At 35.4% G+C, this 23,584-nt stretch overlaps 1 protein-coding gene across 2 annotated transcripts in view; it reads left to right on the forward strand.

Annotated features, from left to right (window-relative positions):
- The window catches only part of LOC134534724 (TELO2-interacting protein 1 homolog), a 60,134-nt gene that overhangs the window by 1,031 nt on the left and 35,519 nt on the right, over positions 1–23,584 (forward strand). The window contains exons 2-9 of one of the 2 annotated variants that reach the window (XM_063373213.1): positions 2,149–2,391; positions 7,282–7,418; positions 8,010–8,187; positions 11,922–12,105; positions 19,310–19,428; positions 21,111–21,305; positions 21,881–22,071; positions 22,912–23,091. In XM_063373213.1, coding sequence (XP_063229283.1) covers positions 2,198–2,391; positions 7,282–7,418; positions 8,010–8,187; positions 11,922–12,105; positions 19,310–19,428; positions 21,111–21,305; positions 21,881–22,071; positions 22,912–23,091 — 1,378 coding nt within the window. In that variant the 5' untranslated portion in view covers positions 2,149–2,197. The remainder of the gene's footprint in view (positions 1–2,148; positions 2,392–7,281; positions 7,419–8,009; positions 8,188–11,921; positions 12,106–19,309; positions 19,429–21,110; positions 21,306–21,880; positions 22,072–22,911; positions 23,092–23,584) is intronic. The other variant, XM_063373214.1, reaches the window with a different exon arrangement.

The raw sequence follows: 23,584 nt of genomic DNA on the forward strand, positions 1-23,584 counted from the left end.
GGGGGTCCTCCCCCGGGAAAATTTGGATTTAAAGGTGTAAAATAGTGCTATTTTAGCAGTTTTCGGTACTTAAATTTAAATATTGTAATCGTAAAAATTTTATTAATTTTAATATGAAATTTGTTTGAGTGATGAATAAGAAATTAATTAAAGATTTGGTGCTAAGGGGGGGGGGGGGGGGTTGAACCCCTAAAACCCCCTCCTAGCTACACCCCTGCCTCTGTATACTTCATCATTGGCCTGATCAATATGGAGTATGCTTTTTCCCCTAAACCTTTTTTACCGCACTGTTCAATGTCCTGCCAAGCAGACAAGGTTGTCACCGTTGTTGAATTTGAATCCTGCTTCTGGTGATTACAAGCCGGCGGCAGGCTGTCCACTTTACTTTCCTCCTATCCTCCGCCACTCATACATACACTTCTCATTTAAACCATTCAATTCTCTGATTGTTCTCATAAACAGCAAGTTCTCTCTCCTGCTTCTCTTTACCTTTTGTCCCAACTTTCCATACCGTCCCATGTTCCACCCATCCCATTACCTTGTACATGCTAACTTTCTGACCGCTCTCATTCTTTTATACTTTCCCACCCACATTCCTTCATTAGTTCAGATGAGCTTTTAATATACTCTTTTTTTTCATCCTTTTTAGTAAATTTCTACCCATAGCGTGCCTGCCCTTATCTTTGCAACTTTCTCCACCTGTTCACCCCATCCCAGGCTTCCTAGGAGCACAATCCCTAGGTATTCATAGCTGCTGGACTCCTCTTTGGTGGTAGACCATCTTTTCTGCCATAGTAGAATGCATTACATATAACTTTTTTCTTTGTGATCCTGACTCTTACTATGTCTGACCTACATTTATCCTTATATCATTCCTTTAACCTGCATTTCGATCTTTCCAAATCCCTTGTAAAATTGTACAAAAAAACATAGAACAGGCCCCTCAAATGCTAATACAGTGCAGCTTTTCAGTAAAAAAAAAATTCTTAACATCTGCTAATCTTTCTATAGTCATCGCAGTATCGGAAGAATTTCTCTGCCTGACGACAATTTTAATCTTGAGTTCTTTTGTTTACAAAAGGCTTCCATAAACATGACTACATTGTTGTGCACAGATTGTGATGATTATATGTTTGTGAATAGTTTACTATATGTTCCTTTTATTGTTTGAGTTAAAATAGTTAATTGTTTATTTAAAAAAAATGTTTCACTATTATGAAATTTTTTAATATGTTTTAATGTTAAAAGATTTTCTTTTTGTTTACTGTAATTTTTAATATGTTTTAGTGTTCGAAAAGTGTGGTATTGTTATTGTTTATACTTTTTAATGTGAGATATATTTAATATATTTAATTGTTTTTGAGGTTTTGACATTGATCATTTGCTAATTCAGAAGCAGAACCACTTTTAGGAAAAAAATAATTATTAACTTCAAAATACTTTTTTTTTTTTTAATTTCCTGTCAAGTTTTACAATCATTCTGTAGAAGAACATTGTGGTAATTCAACTAGTTTACCAGTTATTTATCATTGAACAAGGAGTGAGATTAGGTTACACGTTACAAATACTGTTATATTATGAAAATGGTTGGTTAGGTTAGATTAGCTTCATTAAAAATACTGTAAAATTATTTGAACAATTAGTAATTACCAATATTAAATGTTGCTAACTTAATCCAACCAACCATCTTTACTCTTTTGTATTATTTTAAAGGACCTCAATTTAAAATAGTATAAATGACGGGGAAAAAAATTTGTAGGTAACATGATTGGATTCTAGAAAACTTGGTTCTGAAGAACGTCTGTAAATTCTGTAAAAATTGTGTGCTTTAGCATGTTGGAAACAAATAAATATTTGTGTGGAATTATTTAATTTGCTATTAAGTGTTTGTTGCAGTTATTTAAATAGTTTTAAGTGATATGTTTTCAATTAATAATAGGGTTTATCACTGGAAATCATCGCCATTTCACTGAGCTTTTCGGGGGAAAATCAAGAAACATCTGTAATGCTCAAAAACACTATTTTCAAGAAAAGCTGTACTTAATTTGGATTCATTCTCATGTGTGTACCACGTATGTTGTACATATACAGATATTGATTAAAATAGGTAATGTGTTTTTGTTACACTTGGGATTTTTTTCCCCCCAGAATTACTTTCAAGCAACTCGAATATCGTGGGTTATTTTCACACACAGCGATGACTGAAATGGCGGACAGCAACGCGTTTGAAGTCCTGAAGCCCGCTTGCACTGCCGTGGCATGCGGCCCGAGTGTGGAGACAGTGCTGCACTTGCGGTCGCAGCTCGACCTCGTGCCGACCACGGCTCTGCAGCAGTTGCAGAATTACGTGTTCTTCCCCTTGCTGCTGCACGTCAGGAACAGCGCGGTGGGGTGAGTGTTATGCCCGGCATCTGCGTGTGTCTGCGTGTGTAGTCATAATACAGTACATAAACTAATTGAGAGGCATAGCATACAATTTTTGTCATATACTAGATGTTGCAATGGTTATCAACCGTAGTCTCGGAACACGAGTGTAATGCTGGAATCACAATAGCACAACAGTTTTGATGCAAAGGAGTGATGGATTACTGTGAACATACCATTTTTAACCACGGACAAACATAAAAAATAAAAAAAAAACTGGATATAAATTGTTTCTTACCGTTACATACACAACTTATATGCGACAGCCAAAGCCAAAAATATTTACAAAAATGTTTAATTATTGAAAAAGTTTAAGTAAATGCACTAAAAAATTTTTTTTGGATGAGTCAAACCTGAAAAATTCAAGAATAACAATTTTATTACCAATGCATCATTTCATCCAACATTTTAAAACCAAATACGTACTCAAGCTCAATTTGGTAAAATTGCACCAGTGACATGATAGAAATAGAAAAAACCTTCTTGTCTGGATATTTGTAGTGTCTGCCATTTTTCTCATCACATTATTGTGATTCCAGCATCACACTAAGCGATCCCTGCCATATGTTTTTCTCACGGCTAGTAGCCTTCCTATCCTTTTGCTGCTTGGTCGTTGAGTTATAATAGCATCGGATCTGTTTTTTTTTAATATTATAACTAACAAGTTAGACCCATGACAGATTTGAGGAGTCATGGCTTTGGAGAAATAATAATTAAGTGAAAGGTAGTTAAAAGATAGGAAAGCTACAGTAATAATTAATATTATATTTTTAAAAATATTAAAATTCTGGAAAAAAATTGGTTTTATTTCAATTTTAAACCTTTCACTTCATTTATTATTTGTTTATTTTCCAGAAGCCATATTTTTACATTTGAAAACAAAGGCATTAGCCAATAAGTGGGTGAGTGTCCACTAGAGTACGTTGTTGCTCACTCTCCCTTTGGACTTCTCTTCTTTGAGTTGACGGTGAGGCAGCTTCACTCTTGTGATGTCGGAGTGGAGGATAAAGGGCTCTCTTTGCGAATTGGGACACTGCCTGGTCAGTTATGCCCTGATGTTTCACATCCGCTCCATTAAACTTTTAGAGGTTATAGAATGCATTAGGAATGAGTAGGTACAAGATTATATGCACTGTGTTAAAACTGAAATAACACAGAAATGCAAGTTAATATACCATATAGCACCAAAATGCAAGTTAAATAATGAAATTAAGTAACATTTAAACATAACTTAATTCAAATAATAAAAAAAAGAAATTTTGAATGTTTGAAATTCATGGAATGTCGTTATTTAAAAAAAAAATGTACCAAAGTGAATGCATCAAAAAAATTAATTCAATTTGTTTTACTATCTTGACGTCAACCGGGCCTGCACCCCAGAAGCCTGGTCAGCCTCTTGCCACCTTTCCCCTCACCTACCTGTACTGGCAGCCGATCCGTCTTGAGTACGTAGTTGTGTGTTTGTGTTTGAATAGCACGCCACGAACTACCTCAAGAGGGCGCTATAGCGGCAGTGCGACGTCCCCCTTAATTAGTAATAATTATATTGTATAGCTTTTTATTTTTTCCCCATTCATTTGTGTCGCCCTTGACGGGCGGGAGGGTTTTTATTTTGTTTAGAATATAAGTTTTATTGTGTAAGTTAAAGACGTCTGGCGGACCCGAGCGGACCCGAACACGAACGAAGTCGACATGTATTTTAATTTAAGTAATTAATAACACTACGTTAAATAGTAATAGAGCTGTGGGAGAATGTGTCTTAATTTTAGGAGTGTTTTTGTATTTCTTTATGTAAGATTACAAGGCACTTAATCGGAAAGGTGTAACGGTAATCTGGCAAGGCGGGAAGACGCAATGTTGCTCCGAGGGAGCCTATCGCTCGGTCAGTTCTACGCCGCCAACGACCGAGGTAAGACGCTGCCACCCGCACGCGGGGACTTCACTCTTTGTTTGCTGACCATTAATTCTGTTTTTGCTTAATTACTTCAAATCTCTTTCACATATCCCCGGGTTTGCCTCGGTTGGGGGACTGTTTAACTTAATAATTTTTTAACTCTTAACGAGACTTTTAACGTTCTAAGTGATCGCTTGTGCAGGCCACGTGCGTGGGCCTTATTCCTGTGTTCCGATTAGGTGCCTGGGATCTTGGAGACGCACCTCGTGAGACCGTGTACAGGAGTACGTGCCAGTATTAAACGTATTTATTCTAATTGTATACTTGTATTTTTTTTGCACTGACCACGTGGCGACCTATACCTCGTGAGCAGGCGTGTGGGATGCCTGGAGAGCCCACTATTACTTGTTATAGCATAAGTGTGCCCGACGCTGAGAGCGGGCCAGGTCTGAGCGTACTACGGGAGTTAAACAACGGTCCAGTCTTGCCTTACACGGGTGACGTCACGCCCTGAGACGGATGATAGCCGGGTCCACGTGCCCTTCCACGTGGTGGCGCCCATTACCAATCAACACCGTAGCGACCCTCTCGAAACTTGTACCGCGACAAACTATTATTGAATCCTTTTCAAACCATTAATACTCACTAATTTATTTTTATTGTTCTGTATGTATTTGTTTTAGACCACTTTATTAAAAATGATATTACCTTAAAAATGCAGCTTATAAATTTTATCCCTATTTTGGTGGAGTAAGTACTACCTACATAACAGCTTTTATAAAAATAAAAAACAATAACACAGTTTTAAAAATTGAATATGGACTAAAAAAAAAATTGGTTGTCTGTAAAGCGGTTTACAGATGATAGTTTAACGTGACAACGTCATAACAAAACATTGATGAAATGATTGCATACTTTTACTAATAAAATTGAATCATTTTTATTGAATTATCACTATTTTGTATGGATACAAAGGAGTGAAATGAAATCTACAATTTAATTGATAAATTTACTTTTATTTGCACTCATTAATTCAAATATGTTTATTACTTTAACAAAGAGATCATTTTAACTATAACTTTTATACATGTTTGCTATTTAACTTCTTCCAATCTGTGTTATTCTGTTAAGGATAGGACGATGATAGGTAAAGTAGGAAATGAATGGGAGTGTTTCAAGGATGATGAGAAGGATAATGGCTTACCCAACACCAAGATGCAGTCAAAAATAATATATTTGCGCCACGGACTCTGCAGCAATGCTTGGAGGAACGGGTTAGCAAAGAGCAATGAAAATGTTACATTGAAATGCATGAAAACAGAATTATGCCACGGACTCGGTCGCAATGCTAGGAGGTACAGGTTAGCAAAGAGCAATATAAAATGACAGTTATGGGACACAGCGAAACGGGACAATGTGCGTAACGAGACTCTTTTGTGCGTGCAGCCGGCATTCGTCGATTTATTAGACGTCACGTCAATAAAACTATAAAATCTTGTCTATAGGTAAGTATGAGAGATAACATTTGTTTGCAGAATCAAGTTCTAAAGACTCTTCCGGTCTTCAGGTCACGAAAGTAACGGAAAAGTAATGAAATGGAAGGAATGGTCACGGAATTGATGATAAGTTCCTAAAATAAACACCAACTGTGTTTGAAGCCACAAAAAAAACCCATTTCCAGAATTTTTTTGCTTACGTGAATTCTTTTTTTCATGCCTCACTTCTGTTGAAAGTTGCAAATAAAATATAAAAAATTGGGGGCTGTCCGCTTAAATAATCACGTCAAAATTATCTCCGAAAAGGTTTTAGCTTTCCAACATAACAATTGGCACTTTCCTATCAATACTCAATAGTAGATTTATTTCATATCATGTTTAATATTGCTTATTACGTATAATAATGAGCCTGGAAATATAAAAAAAAGTTGTTAGAAAAGTTCTCCAGGTACTTGTAGACATACTGTAATTATATCAGCAACCACAAATGCATACCTCTTTGTTAGTGTGTTTTGAAATCTTTTTTTACTTTTCTTTCCACAAGTATTCCAACTATGAACTATCAACTGGTAGTATTAACTATCTATTTTGATAGCCCTCTTGCAGTTGTTGTGTCATAAATTTTCTCACAAGATATTTACTAAATGTTATTTTAAAACTGTGAGAGGTCACTCAAGTGATCATAATTAAATTAGTAAGGTTCCATGAAATTTTTACCGCCCTTAGATATTACTAGCAGAACCAGAACCTGGCATACATTGTCCTGCCATTGTTTATTTATTAACCTCTATATATCTCAAATGTATGGTTTGTATCTAATTTAGAATCTTTAAAGCATCTGTTAAGTATTTCTTTGCTTGAAAAATGTTTTAAGGTCATAATGTAAAAATGAGTAACTAATATCAGTTGCAAGATTAAAGAGAAATAAATATTTTTCCAATTTCTTTTTTGGCATAGAATGTGATTCAAGTTTTGTGCTAAATAAATTTCTTTCATTGAGTTTACTATTTAAAATATTGCATATTCATCATTGGAGTTAAGTTTGGATTGAAAATGTTGATTAGTTTCGTGATTTTAATTGCATTTTGGTGCTTTGTGGTGTAATAACTTGAAATTAGGTTTTATATGGTTATTGACATGGTTTTCGGTTTTATCTCAATTCACCATATAATCTTGTCTATAGTAGTGACAAGAAAATAAAATAATCATCACTACATGTGAGACAGAGCTTCAACTGTTCACACACTACACACGGAACGAAGTTAAATGCTCATAGAAGTAGTTATTGGATAAAGTAGTTTTTTAATTGGTATTGAATACTTTAAAACTGTACAACACATTTATGTAATTGAACTGTATGATAACAAAATAAGAATACCTCCTGTGGCCTGCTACATGTAATTTGTTAAACTAAATTTTTTTTTAATATAGTTACAAATTTTGTAAAACATGTGTATATTTGTGCAGGAGTGATGTTAGGCAGCACTTGATTGATTGCATCGCACATGTTCTCAAGAAAACCAAGATCGTGACTGTGATGCAATTGTTTGAGATTTATGTGCCTCTGTTCCTTCATCTGTTTGATGCCTCCAAACCCTCATTGTGTGAGTTTTGACGTGCTTTTTTTTTTGTATTTATTCAGGATTTTGTAATAAATTTTATTTTCAAGTATGTATTCATTGCAGCTTTCTCTGAGATTGTGTAGTAAGATAAAAACTACTGAGTGTTAAAAATAATTTTCTTCTTAAATCTGTTTGTCACAATTTTCAGCTCGTAAACTCAGTCATTGTTTTTCAATATACTTAAAAACTACCATGATGTCATACATATATTTTTTAGTGCAGCCATAGTTATAAAATGTAAATTTATTCAATGAGAAAAATCTAAAATACATTCAAAATGATTAAACTTTAAAATTCTAAGGAATCATGAAGATTAAAATTCATGAGTATTTTATAAGACATTAAATGTATGCTTATTTGAAGAACTGATTTTTTGTGAAGTTGTGTACTCTTATAAACTCTTTCTTAGTTGTTAAATTGATGTGGGTAAAGCAAGTTACTTAACGATGTTTACTTGTCGTCCAGCGTTGATCCAGATCATTTCAGTCGGAACTTTCAGTTGAGTTTGATATTCAATCTAAATGAATCTGTAATTCAACTAATTTTAAAAATTTTTTTTTTAATTCTCTGTAGTGGCATCAGTAGCAGAAGAAACAAAGCTGTGTGTTGTCAAGTGCGTGACACAGCTATTGAGCTCTGCCACTCCCGACACACTTGCCGAAGTATACCAAACAAAGTATGTTCCCAGACTTGGGCAGGGCATCTACATATGCATGGAACTCCTGAAGAGTGAAAGGATGAGAAGTCTCAGGTACTGTATGTAGCAAAATATTTGCTTGTAAACATTCTTTACTAGATGAGGTACCTGGCTTTGCAATGTTTGATAAAGATTTTTTTTTAAAGTAAAGTTTTCTTTGAAGAATCACTATAAAAAATTGGAATCAAAATTAATGTCATGTTCCAAATGATTTTTTCATATCTTACCTTTCCTATTAAAATTTATTTAACCAATACTATGTTGACATGACAGCAAATATAATTACAGAAGACTGGATTAAGATCCAGAAAGTATGTCTATTTGCAACATATATACATATAACTATGTAAGCAGAGTTGGAGAAAAAACCAAACAACCTTGTTATTTTTGTTTGAACCTGGTTTTATTAATTACATTAGTTATTTTGGTTCTTAGCATGTTCAAATGAAAGCCATACAACATCTTGGTTTCTGCCACTCATGTTGAACCAGAGAAGTTATCACACATGGAACTGAAGGCCTGAAAATCTGCACATCTGACTAGGACTTCACTACAGAATGGGTATTTCCCACAGAAATAGGATTTATAGTACAGTCTGCGATTTCCCACAGAATAGGAATTTTTTTTACAAATATGTAATGAATTTATTTATTTCCTCTTTTTTTTTATGCTTTTGACTACATGTCACTAATGCATTTAATTTTATAGGAGTATTTAGCTGGATATATTTACAACTTATTCAGATAGTAATTTAAATTATAAGATCTTGATTAGTACATAAATTTTTGTTCTAATAAATCATAAGAAACCTGAATCAGCAAACTATCGTTATTAGAGTGGAATTAGACCTTTCATAAAAAAAATATATATTAAGATATTCTATTAAAAAATACATTATATAAAAAACAATTTTTTTTTATAAAAACCACTTGATTTAAACTGTGGTTTTAACCATTTTGGTTTAAATCAGCCAACCCTGTATGTAAAGTTTACAAGTTAGCATTTTTTGAATGTACGTGTGCACCATTTTTTGGCATGTGCAACAGGGCTGACATTATATGGTTTATTTTATATACATATCTATAATGGTTTTATCAGTTTAGCCAATTCCTCAGATTTTGTCTACACATATTTTTATATCTTACAGATGCATACACACGTGTGTGAGTACAGTGCACATGCACAGACTGACACATGCATACATCTGGAATGATGTAGTTTAAACAGTCAAGTAGTTTAATTTTCTTCTTACAAACAAAAAAAACTTGGACACTACAGTAGAATCTCAGTACTAAGTACTTACAGGGACCTCAAATTTTTGTACTTAGTACTGAAAGTACTTAGTACTGAAACATACATACATATTATCTTTATGAAAAGAAAAAAAATATTAAAAAATACAAAAATAGCGATATTGTCACGATCCACTTTCGGAGGGGGGAGAGAATCGTAGCTCTTTACATAGAAACAACTCGCTTGGCATCAACTAGTCTTAACTTCATAAAATACTATACTGTACCTAGGATCATAGGTTCGTCATCCCGTACAGGATGTCTGGTGAGAGCTGAACTAAGGAGATTTTGCAAAATAACATAATACTTAATTAAAATTATTTTATTCTTAAAGTCAAATACTCAACATCATTTTAAAGAACATTTAAATAGCGGGATTACAATTTAAAACAATAATCTCTTTACTTCCTTAACGATTGAACGACCTTACAAGAGAGAGAATGAGAGAACTTCACTAAACACTTCCCTAGTCCTTCCGAATACCTCAAATCATAATTACTACTTAAAATTAAAACAAAGATAAGTCCATACTCACATTTTCCAAAAAGCCTTTCTTGATCGATTACTTAAAACTAACGTAGGGGCCTCTCCTGCCCTTAAAATCCGAACGAACATTACATTTTAAAAATTATAACTAAACGACTAGTGACGAGGGCCATTGCCTCCGCCCAAAAGCTTGAAGATGACTACATTATGACCTAACTTAAATTAAACGACTCGTGGCCTCTGGCGTCGGCCATAGCTTCCGCCCGAAAGCTTGAATTCCTACATCACGAACGAACTAACAACTCGTGACCACAGGTGAGACGCATAGCCTCCGCCTGAGTGAGCCCCGAGTCACCAATCACTTGCGCTTAAATTCGCGCGCCCTGCCGCGCCTAGCATAACAAAAGCTCGTTATTGAAGTCAAATTTACTAAACAACTAACTAGAACATCTGGGAAGACTACCCCCCCTCTACCCCGATGTGCAGGCCACACCGCGCGGCTTGTTACGACAGCGCGCCCCAGTAACTGCGGCCCGTGGCTGCGCCAGCGCGCGGCCAAACAAACAAACAAAATTCTGCAAGCCCGCAGCGCGCCGCGCCGGCCCCGTGCCCCAATTACATGGTCACGCCACTTGCGCTGACGAGTGAACAGAGCAGCCAGCCCAGAGTCCCGTCAGTAAAGTCCCTAAATTTGATTTCAACAACCCTGCAAAATTTCAACCCGCGACAATATTATAAAATACATTATTTTTTGGCCAACATCTGACTTCAGTTTATACAATGGTGTGTTTGTATAACTTAAGTTTAGTTATTTATAAAAAAATCTGTTATTTCAGTTTGTTTTTGAGCTTGAATGATGCTCTGTTGAACAAAATGTTCTATCTCATATTATGTCTTCGCAACTGCGACTTGTTTATTCCCTTTGTCTAGTTCTCTGAGTATTTTCACTTTTTCCTTAAGCGTGAATTGCTTTCGTTTCTTTTTATCCCCCTTTATCTCATTTTGTAGCACAAATACAATGCGGTGTCTAAATAACGTAACCTGAAAATAAACTCAACAATAACAATAAACAATCCCGGCACAGACGACAAACAGTATATTAGCGTAGCGTAACACTTTTGTCTAAATAATTAATACTTCTCTCAAACTTCCGTGTTTCGATGTATTGAACAGTGTTGTGTTGCTCACGTCGCATACTACGTACGGTATAATCTATGGTAGTGCGCGCAACTGTTCATAACTTTGTTTTGAGGGTTTAGAGGTTAGATAATTTGTTGCGGTGGTATTTGTGTATGCTTGTTCTACAACATTAATCATTTAGCTGGAAATTTATTTACCAGTTTAAGTAAATTTTGGTGTAGTAATGCCACGCTAATAGTAGAATTATACGTTATAGTGAAAATATGATACTTTAAACTGAAACAGTTTTGCATGGTGAAGATACGATTTTTGGCGGGGACTTAAAAAAAATATGTTAAAGTGAAATATACGTTATAATGAGGTACGTTGTACCGGTGTTCTACTGTATTTATCTTTATAATATTATATTCTGTATTCATGTTAATTATACTACAAGTATGTCTATACACCATAATCATCATTCATGGATGTATGTGTGCATACGTAGTGCTAGATAACTGTGGGTGTGGGCATTGTCAAAAACAGTGCATGGCTGGGAAAGATCAATTAGAGGGGTGGAAAATAACCAGATAAGTAAGTGCTCGCCACACCACATGAAGAATATCAGAAAACATCATTAAAGTTTTTTATTAGTTGTATTTGTCAGTTGTCTGTCATTATCAGTGGTTGTTGGGGTGGTGATAATAATACAAGTTACACCTTTAACAAAGGTTAGGCCTACATCATAGTTTTGCAATGAAAATGTATAAATGTAAAATCTACTTTCCAATTATGTGGGTGCTAATGGGTGTAATGTCTAGTTCTGTCAATTGTGTTATATGCACTTGTCTCCTGGAAAATTGATCAAGTAGGTGATGTGCTTTATTTTAGGCTGGCAGTGATACAGTGCGTGATGGTCCATTGCCGAGTTGAAACATCTGCTTTCTTCGAGTCCAGCAACCTGACGTTTCGTCATCAGGTGGCAGATATCATCAGCGTGATTCTGCCGGGAATTTTGGTTGGTCTCCTGAAAGTGATCACCGGGGATCCGAAAGTTGGTCATGAGGTCATAAGGGTGAGTTGATGTTAGGATGTTTTTTGGCGTTATGATGCATGTTAATAAATGTTTTTAAATTAAGGTCAGTGCTGTTAACGTTAGTTCATCAAACTGGTGATAATTTTTCCAGTACATTTAGATGTGTATACAAGAATGAAAATAGCATTGCTTTCTTTAGATATTGAACAGAAAAAATTCTAGAACATGGATGTTGTTCAAAAAATAAACAAACCAAAACCTTAATTGGTGATGTAAGTAGTATGTGTATATTTTAACAAGCTGTTTGAAGATGTCTCTGAAGTGCTGGTAGCAATTTAAAGTGCATTAATTTACAGTGTTGAATGTTTAATTTTTGTTGGCAGCTTTGGCCTTAGAATTCTGAGGCTTTGGGTCTCTATGAGAGTGTTATCACACAGGAACATTTCCAGCTACAATTTATTCCTAAGTAAGGGTTATAGAAGCTTCGAAAGTTGAAGTCGAATGTAAGCTTGACGATTTCAATTCAAAATTAACACCAAGAATTTTCTTCGAAGGAATCATAACATGTCTTGTGGCTTTTTTCAACACTGTCATAATGATGATCAATGTAAGTTATTATCATTTTAATTATTATAGTAAAATAGAGTTTAGAAACATATATTTTATTTATTTTTGCTTCAAATAAAAATAATTTAAATAAAAATATTTACGGTGATAGTTGGCAGCAGGAATCTTATGGTTACAATTTCATGGCCAATGTGACATGATTTACAATTTAAAAAATGACACATTGGTGTCATGCACTGAGAAAATGCTAAATAAGTATTAACATAAAAATTTGTTTCATCCCACACACAAAAAAAAGCAATGATTACTTATAGTACCTATTAAAAGATGATAATTTTAACAATTGAAGACCTTGGTGCAAAAAGGGGATAAGTCCACTTTTTACCTAAAATCATTTTATTGGTTGGCTATACAGTAAAAAAATCACTGCATAAACTGGTGCAGAAAGGGTATAAATACCTTTTTAAATGCCTTAGCAACAGACTGTAGAATGTTATCCCCTGTAACCTTTTGGTGCATAAAAGGATAAGTTGCGGAGTTATCCCCTTTTTGCAGCAAACATATTTTCCTAACTTATGTTCACAGTTACAATTAAAATTATTTTTCACCCATAAAAATCACTTTTAAATATTCAACCTGCATATCTCGCGTGCTACGTCGCCTCTCATCATCTGTTTTAGATGTGAACATGAAAACATATAGCTGGAACGCACTCTATATGTTCGAAGGTGATTACTAAGTATAATCTCTATGGAGAAAAAATAAACATCTGTTCGTTTACCAAATATGGCAGAAAGTAGTGATTAGTGCGAGGGGTTCTGGGTTCGAGTCCCGGGTAAGGCATGGGTGTTAATTTACATTAAGAGATGTTATTGATACGATATGATGACGCTTCGAAAGATATAGTTCTGGTTGTGGGCGAAAGCTGTTAACCACACAAACAAAAAAAAAAAAAAAAGTAGTGATGAGTGTACAGACTTTGAAGCATCTGGAAGTGAATATATTCCGTCCAACGTGGAAAATAGTGATTCAGAACTAGATAAAGGTGAAAGTAAAAATAGAGGTAGAAAAAGAAAGTGTAATGTAAAGAAATGGAAGCGAAATGTAGCAAAATCAAAACGTGCTCGTGGTGAGGCATAGAGGCATAGAGGCATAGAGGAAAAAAGAAACCAGGCAGGCAAACAGCTTCAAACTGCAAGTGCAAGAAAAACTGCCTCGGCAGTCTGACTAATGAACGCAAACATTTATTCTTGAAAGCATTCAATAATATAGCAGAACAAGAAAGACAAGATTCTTACCTTAGTGGACTGATTACAGTTTTACCAGTAGCCCGACGAAGAATAGTATCCGGAAACAAGTCACCTCGCTGCTTCAGTATCAAATACAAAGTAAGTTCAATACCTCTACCCTTATCTTGTAAACAATCATCACGCCAATGAACATATGTACTTACTATTGCATGTTTGCTTTGATTTTAGGTTAGGGACGGCCCAAAGCAAATCGAAGTTTGCAAAATGGGATTCTGCTTACTACATGGCATTGGTAAGAAGAGAGTGGAAAGGATTGCAAAGCACATGTCAACATCTGTAACACCTCCAACAGATGGCCGAGGGAAACATGATACCAGAGCAAATGCTATTCCTGAAAATATCAAACAGCTAGTCGATAACCATATCAGAAGCTTCCCAAGGAGATTGTCACATTACAGCAGAGGTAAGAGCAACAGGTATTATTTGTCTGCGTTGCTAAACATATCACATATGTACCAAATGTATCTGGAGAAGTATGAAGTTGATGTGCATCATCGTCTGAAGGAAGGACAAAACATCAAACCTACTGTGACGTATGATTATTATTACAGATATTTTCGAAATAACTTTAATTATTCATTCGGGAGGCCTCGTACAGACACGTGCAAAACATGTGATATTCTGGAGAACCAGATAAATGGGGCAACTTCTATAGAGGAAAAGAAACGACTTGAGACTGAAAAAATGGTTCACATCACTAAAGCAGACATGTTTTATACAAGCATGAAAGGTAAGATACATGAAGCTGAAAACAATGAATTTACCGATACACTCTGTTTTGACTATCAACAAAATATGCCCCTTCCAAAAGTACCGTCCAGCGATGCTTTTTACTGTCGCCAGGTTTGGATGTACAACTTCTGTATCTATTCAGCGAAACTCAAAACTGCCCACTATTATATGTATGATGAATGTACAGCAAAGAAAGGCTCAAATGAAGTTATCTCGTTCCTGAAACATTATTTTGATAATGTGCTCAACACATCGGTAAAGAAACTACCTTTTTTCAGACAACTGCTGTGCACAGAATAAGAACAATGCTTTAGTCCAGTTCCTTTTTAGCTGCACACAAATAGGGAGATTTGACGATATTGTGCACCGATTTCCAGAACCGGGCCACAGTTTCCTTCCATGTGACCGGTGTTTTGGTCGCATTGAAATAAACATCAGAAAAACAGAGAGGGTATATTTGCCTTAAGAGTACAAAAGTTTGGTGAAGAAAACCTCACCTAAGAAGTTCTTTGTCATTGACGTAAAACAAGATGATGTACGAGATTTCGTCACACATTTGAAGCAAATGTTTCTGAAAAAAGTGAAGGGCACAAGTGTATTTACTGTATCGCGTTTCCGTATTTTCCACTACTCTGGCTCATCACAAGTTCTGCGATGTTGCAGTCACCAAAGTGAACTTTACTATGAAAACTTTAATTTAATAAAGGCTAAACAACAACTTTCACTTGATGCTCCTCCTGCATATGTGATGAAACTACCACTTAAAGATGCGAAACTAAGGGACACAATGAAACTCGCAGAGCAGTATGTTCCGAAGTGTGACATGTGGTACTACAATAACTTGAAGTCTGTGGCAACGATAGATCTAGAATGTGGTACTTCTTGTTCAGACGATGACTACATTTCACTGTGAACGTGTAATAGTTGTTTATGTGTGTTCATTTACAGCCATATTCTTTCATAGTACATAATGAAGTGTGGTACTGTGACTTGTTACAATAACATTGTATTGTTTATCTTAAGTTTTGGGTACTTCTCTGAAATTAATGTTATGTATATTGATTTTATTACAATACATAGTTTTTTAAGAGTAGAAAGAGTCTTCTATCATGTGGTAATATTGTTAATTTAAAATACTGTCATTAATTAGGGATTATACATACAGCAAGTCCTCGGTTTACGTCAGGGTTACGTTCCTGAAAACCGCGACGTAAATAGAAACGACGCAAAATGAGCCATGTTTCATGCCACCGGCCGGCCACGGCCCAAGGTCGGCCGGAAGGGGTAGGAGAAAATGCTGTGTCGTTGCGGGAAGTAGATAACACTTCTACGTGCGAGATACGTGGGTGGCCGAGCGGGCGGGCTGGTAGTATTGCATCACCGCGCGGAGAGCAGCGGAGAGCAGGAAGCGTCCCTCATGATGTATGATAAGATAAGGCGGTGAACGTGTAGCTTACGCTACATAGCATAAATTAACTACCGAAGAAAACAAAGAATTATAAACGAATTATATACGGTGTTTTGGTTAAAATAAAGATTTACTGTCATTGTAAACGACGTTATTGTGAATCGGCGACAACTTAAATTGAAACATGAGTACTCAAACATTAGCGACGTTAATCCGAAACGACGTAAATCGGTACGACGTAAATAGAGGACTTACTGTATATGTATTATTATTTTCATTATTTGGAGCAAAAAAGGGATAACTTCATTTCACTTATTAACGATTTACTTCCGACTTTAGGAATCAATTTTATTGTGAATGTGGTTGACGATACACTTTTCCATACTTTATAATGAAAATGTAAACAAGTCATGCACATATAGTAGCCCCAATTTTGCAATACGTTTTTTTGTCTCTCCTGTAAAATTACTGAAATGTGAGTTATCCCCTTTTTGCAGCAAGGTCTTCAATTTTATGTCTTAAGAATTCTAATAACAGAGGTTGGCCAGCCAGGTAGCATCAACATGTTATTGCGTGTATCCAAATATACGCCTCAATATTAAATTACGTAAACGTTAATTTAATTTTCTGCACTAAACAGTTTTTGGGTAGTTACAAATGATAATGCTACTTTGCTGATGTTAAATTGTGAACATTTTTTGGTCTGAGAATGATATTTTAAGTTAGGTTAATGGAAGTGGTGGATTTCTTCCAATTTTGTTTATTTGCACAATGAAAATTTATACTAAATCCTCTAAAATGTGCTTTTCGGCATAATTAACATCCAGATTTCTGCTGCAAATGTTAGAATTTGCAAGTAAACAGTGTCACCAAATTTCTGGTTGTGCTAATGAACAGTTCCAACACAATGTTTGGCTGTTAGCATTTGTTTAACAATGAAACTCATGGAATGCAGGAGTTTTTTTCCTCGTATGTACATAGAACATGAGACATGAATTTGATAGTTTTGCATCTGATAGGTAAAATATCAATCCATACGTTCCACAGTATTTTTCTGATTATGTTCATGTGAATAACTATATATAATGGATGTGACATCGGTTGTACGCAAGCGTTATCTTGAGGAAAACGATCCTATCCCGTGTACAAGCAAACAGTCTCAAAGTACACCGGCGAATGTAATATATTTATTGACAGGAGTGAAGCTAAAAAAACTTGTATCTTCAAAACTTGCAGAAAGGTTATGAAAACACCCTCACGTTAGTTATGTTTATTCTTCAAAATAATTTAACATTAATATGTACTATTTTAATTAGGTATCTATTAACTCAGATACAATGTTGTGCATATTATCTGAACTTGCAAAGGGCTATTGAAATTTTGTCGGTTCACGCGCAAGTGCCGAAGTCCATCTATCTCTTGTTTCTCATCCTTTTCCCTTCCAAACCCCCCCCTCCCCCCCTTATTCTTGTGCTGAAGTGAGTTCCTCCCCTTCTTTCCCTCTGGTTTGAGCCCTGCGCACTTGCTGGATAGTATGCTTTATAAGGGCTGTGAGCGTCTCTCTCGTCCTCATTTCCTTCTTGTTTTCAGGTAGGCTCGCAGTCGTGTCGTCGATCCAGTAGTGTTATTAGCTTCAGCTTTTGCAGTAAAGTACTTGCGATGTGGATTCGACTTAGCTGTTTTCTCATATTTTTTTAGTTTATGCGACGAGAGCGTGCTTAGCATGAATCGCGAGTTTGTATGAGTAACATTCCTCTTTTTTGTGTATGAGTGTATGACAGCTACACCATTAAAGTTAATTTTAAATGTCACTGCACCAATTAATAACTTTTTTCGTGTGCTGTCTTAAAAATTATCTTTGTCTCTATTGTGCTTAAATGGTGGTTGTAAGATTGAACAGTAAGTAAACCTTGCTAAGCGTGCAGTGTCTCATTCGCCGGTTAGTTTTGTTTGTTTGTCTGTATTTTAATATTTTTTATGTTAGTTATTCTGTAATATTAATGCCACGGATTGTTCCCCCTTTGCTGCTCCCTCTGAGCTTTCCATTTTCAGTAGTCATTTAATATTGAGTTAATGATTAACTGCTTGTTAAAGTCCATGATGCTCTGCCCAGAATTTTTATGACAGCATTATGTTGCACTAGTGTTACGTAATTATTTGAATATTTATGTAAAGTTTGTCTAGATATCGTTGTGCTGGATGTTTTCTGCATCTATGACTTTTCGTGTGTTGTGATGTACTGTTACGTCTTTATTACTTATAGGATTCATAATACTTTGTTTTAATTCAAGTTTTCAATCTAGCTTATAACCAACTAGATTTTTCTATTCTCTAATCCGTGCTATAATGTTTAACATATCTGTTGTACCTTTTCAGACACGTAATATGTTCTGACACCCTTGTCATGAATTTTCGCTGGATTAAATTTGTTTTATGTGCAAAAATAACTACTCTAATATTTGTATGAGCATGTGGCTGTGATCACAGAGACATTTTAAGGTTTTAATCATTGTTATTGCTTTGTAATATTTAGTATGAATGAAATAAATAAAATGGCACATGTAAAACATTAGTCAGACTCCCTTGTAATTTGTTTCTTTTACAGTTCAACATTTACGAGTCCATGCTTCTCTAATATAGCTAAGAGCCTTGTCATCGACTTGTTCAGCGTATATATTTGCTACTCTTGGGGTATTGTTTGACCCCCAGACAGTGCAAATTCATAACTTCTTTCTCCCCCTCCCCTTTTTATAGGAATTTCGTGAAACAGATTTCAAAACAATTCTGTAATATTTACTTTACTGGTAGTAAAATCAGTAAGAAATTTTGTGATGAGGTATGACTCCAGAAGTAGGCCTATATCTTAAACTAAACTGTGAATAATCCACACCTTCCAGTTATTAAATTCTTGTTTTATTTCTTGTAAATACTTTTAACATTTGAATCAAAATAATCCAGTTACATACATTTTTTATTAAATCATTGTGTTACTAATATAATGTTGTGTGTTCGAAAACTTTTTTTTAAAATTAAAGTACAGATATCAGACTCTGAAAACATTACAATTATCCTGTTGAAATGTGTTATGACTTCGACTTAGAACATTTGCAGATTCAGAATTGGACTTCGACTTCTACCCTAGAAAAGTGAACTTCGAACACCACTACTCTTAAGTCATTAGTCAAGACACTGTGGTGACTGATAAGTTGTGTGTCAAATTTTTTAGATGGCTGTGCGTGCGTGGGGGAACATAATTGCGTTGGTGTTTGAGGACAGAACCGGCAGCTATGAAGAACCAACGATGATGAACTGGCACTTGAATAATGAAGAGGAAGCAGAAACTGAGTATAAAAGCTTTGCCAATATTTTTTTAATTTTCATAGTAATTAGTTGTGTCACTACTCTGATTATTATTGTCGTTCATGTTATTTTCCACTTGGTATGGAAAGCCACAGTGGTTATGTGTTCTGATATGAAACTTCACCAAGGCAATCTGTATTCCATTCCTGGAAACTTTCAATCCTGAATTTTTCTCAATTTGAAAATGGGCATATGTTGCTGTGAACCTATAGGTTTCTTGGGACACTTCTGTTTCTCACACTAATGCTTTTTATCATTGCTTACATCTTGCAGTTTTACACCCTATTATCATTATCAGCGAGACCTTACCTAAATCCCAGTTCAGTCGTGCATTCCATCGTGCGAGACTGTTTCTGTTTCAGAATAGTAAAGCTGTGTCCTTCAGGATGTAGCTAGCAGTTAGCTGACCAAGCAACTGACTATCATATATATTTTTATTCAAAGATAGCATCGCAGATCCCTCAAAGCCACAAGGATGCATGAAAATATATACGTAACTCATCCTTTCACAAAATGCTGTGTCAGCCATTCTGTAAAGATCCTTTCTACTATTTGGAAGGTCAATTGGGATTAGTCAGAGAATATCAGGAAATTTTCTTGAAATCCTGGAAAAACCATGAAAAATCCAAAGTGATAGTAATTCTGGGGGGGGGGGGCAGAATGTCATGCTTCAGTCTGTCATCACCCAGACTGAGAAAGCATTTATTTTCAGATGGTGTCTTAATGCATATTCATTAATGCTATAAAATGGCGTGTTACAAGGTTATGTTTGAACTAAGCCAGCTATGTGGATGATGGAGGCTGGATTTTATTTATTTCTCTCAGAAAATTTCAAAATACAGTAGAATTCTGCTTATATGGACTAGACGGGACAAGAAACTGTCTGGATCACTGAAAGTCTGAATTGAATGGAATTGATTTAAAATGCATGTAATACAAGTTTTAGTTGGGTAAAACTGTAAAAATTAATTTTTTTATATAAACATATATTTTTTCCTATTATGTTACTACTACTACTACTACTACTACTACTACTGTTTTACTACTATATATATATATATATATATATATATATATATATATATAGATACACACCTAAGTTTTTAACATACTAAAATTAATAAATGGCAATGCGATATACAAACTGGGATCTCTCAGAAACTAGTAGGAATTTATTAACGCTGTTTTCACGGTAAATACAGGAATGTCTCTAGTGTTGGAAAATGGTATTTTCGTAATTTTATTTTTACTTTGCAGAAAAGCAGCGATGTGAGATATTTACCGAAATATTCTTTCTCTGGCTTAGTCCCAGTCTTATGTGCAGCTTTGCTGGACTTCAGTTCTTTGATGTTATAACTTTTCTGGTTCAAAATGAGTGGCAGAAAGCGGGTTGTTTTAAGGCTTTCATTTGAACATGCTGAGAAACAAAATAACTAATGTAATAAGAAAAACCTGAGTTAAACAAAAAAAAAACAGGTCGTGTAGTTGTTTCTACAACCCTGATTTTATTAGAGATTTCTTGGCTACACTGGTCAACAAACTTGGCTGACATGCTTTAAGATGTACGTCTCAAGGATCCTTTAAGCTAAAGGGCTCTGTAAGTAGTTATTCGGAAGCTGCCTGTGTCCGTAGACTGCTAAGTGTGTGGGGTGTGTGTTTGTGCCCAGCTACGAGCGCAAGTCCACCGAAGAGCTGCAGCAGATCTTGCTCAACCCGCAGGAACGACACAGATGGGCATGTTCCACGGGCAGGAAGGTGGCACAGCACATGGAACTTGCAGTGAGAGTGCAGAGCAGTGACGACTGGAGAGTGAGACTGGAACTGGTGCAAGTGAGCCATCTTATCCTAGTGCATTGTGCGAGGTCAGTTCTAATTTTGCCTACTAGTGTCTTATTTTTAAACTAGCTGAGCTATCCTGCTCTGCACGGGTAGATAAAGGTTGGGAACGCATATATACACCACGTGCATTGGCTAGTGCAGAAGTGCCGCTGCGACATGTTTAATTTGTTATACCTGTATTGGTTTCATCAGCAGAACCATAATTATTTTTAAATGTAACATAGTCAGTGACTATCTGGAACAATATAGCTTTATAACTGTGAAAGAAAAGTTTAAATAGTTCCAGTTTTCTTACAGACAAAAGAACTAACTCATAATCTCTCTTCATAAGTTTTATTTTTAAATTTGAGCCTCATGTCTTACAAGGTTGTTGGAAGTTGTTTGTGTACTGAATGATTATTGTTCCATATTTCATTATGAACATAATTCAATTTATAACATTTACATATAATGGGTCTTTAAAATTTTTTAAATTCTATACGATTGCAGTATTAATAATTAAAGCATTAAGGTAGTATATATTTTTTTAAATGAAATTTAGACATCACTTAAGGTGGTCTTACGTTGCACTTTACGTCAAGTTTTCTCTGTGTCCAAGAACCCTGCAGTCCAGCCAGCTGCCGCTGATGGAAGTGCTGGTCGCTTCGACTGTGGACAGCACTGACGCAGTAGCCGCGGCCAGTTCTGCAGCGTTGGCGGAACTGGCGCAGTTGCCCCTACTCACGAGTGCTCTGGAGGAGAACTTCTACAAGGTTGCTGAGAGTTTGCCGCGTGTCATCCGCTCTGCTGGTACGTCATATTTGCATTTTGTCCCAGTGTCCTCATATACAATATTGTCCAAGCATTCTCTTTTGCAGCCCATTTTACGCACTATGTAATCATTTGTTGCCAGACTATATAACACTAACAAGCATTGATGTACCATTGTGCTTTCCACTATCTATTTCTCTCTTATTGATAACTCTTAACAGTATTGAGAATATTGTACAAGTAAATTTTTGTGTTTGGTTTTTGTTTTTTTATCTTCTTATCATAAATTTAATTTATTTGTATGTTTAGACTTATCAGCATAATGAAATACCGGAAATACTGTACATTCTACGAACATTTTTTATATGTTAGGTATTTTAAACTTGCTAAATAGCAACTTTATCATTACTTCTTTGCAATGTGTAAGTACGTTTTTAATTTAATCTTTTCATAATTGTGTTTTTGTTCATTTGTGGGCCTATACATATGAATATTAAAAATTTATATTTTGGTATATATTTGACAGTTGATAAATTTATTTGTTCAACTTGAAGTATAAAAAATGCATATTGTTAAACCACTCATTAAAAAAAGAATTATTTAAGCTAACTTAATGCTAAGAGATTAACTTTCTGAAAGGACATCTCTTAAATAAATTATCAGATAGTCGGGCTGAAAATATGCTGGAACAAAATTGCTGTTTACAAAGGTTTCTAAATAAGTTATCAGCTATAATTATAATCATAAGTAATGGTCTGGGAAATTTTCCATATAGACTGAGAAACCTGGAAAAGTCAGGGGATTTCATATTTAACAATGTGTAGCACCACCTGTGGTGCAGACAGCTTGCAGTCAGCCGTGGCGGTGGGCCGTGTGCAGGTGAGAAGGAGCAGCTGTCCGCGGTGAGACTCCTGACGGGCCACTTGAGGCTGCTGGGACACAGGCTGCCACAGGTCCTGAGCTCGCACGTTCACTTGGAGAAGCTGGTGCTGGCCCTCGTCAAGGCCTTCCAGCTGAGCACTTGCGGCATCTCGCCGCTCGAAGCTGGTTCCGCTCAAGGTACGGCCTACCAGAGTTCCGTACTTGGGACAGCATGCATCAGATACGAAATGGAACCAGTTGTTCTCAAATTACAACTTTATACTAATTTGAAAAATAAAAAAAAATTATCTACCACACCAGATGCTACCAACATATTAATGTAATTTTACAAATAACTTGAAAATATATTTTTTATTTCAAAATTCCTTATAAAAGATTTGATTAAAATGCAGACTTGTTGTCTTTTGGTATGTTAAAGACTTTTATGACCAATGGGAATTTAAGAAACGCACCATGAAAAGTTTTACAAAGACTATTTTTTTTTGACATTAACTTTACCTTACTTTCTTAACACTATATTCTCCTACTTGACTGCACTGGTTGTTTCCTTCAAGCAGTCATAAACTCATAAGAGATAATATATTGTTTCACGTGGTGCTGATTAAACGTTTTATGTTTTTTTTTTAAATACTTTAGATTAGTTTTTGTCAATGCAAAGCTTGAAAACTTG

Source organism: Bacillus rossius, chromosome 8, assembly GCF_032445375.1.
Source record: "Bacillus rossius redtenbacheri isolate Brsri chromosome 8, Brsri_v3, whole genome shotgun sequence".
NCBI lineage: Eukaryota > Metazoa > Arthropoda > Insecta > Phasmatodea > Bacillidae > Bacillus > Bacillus rossius.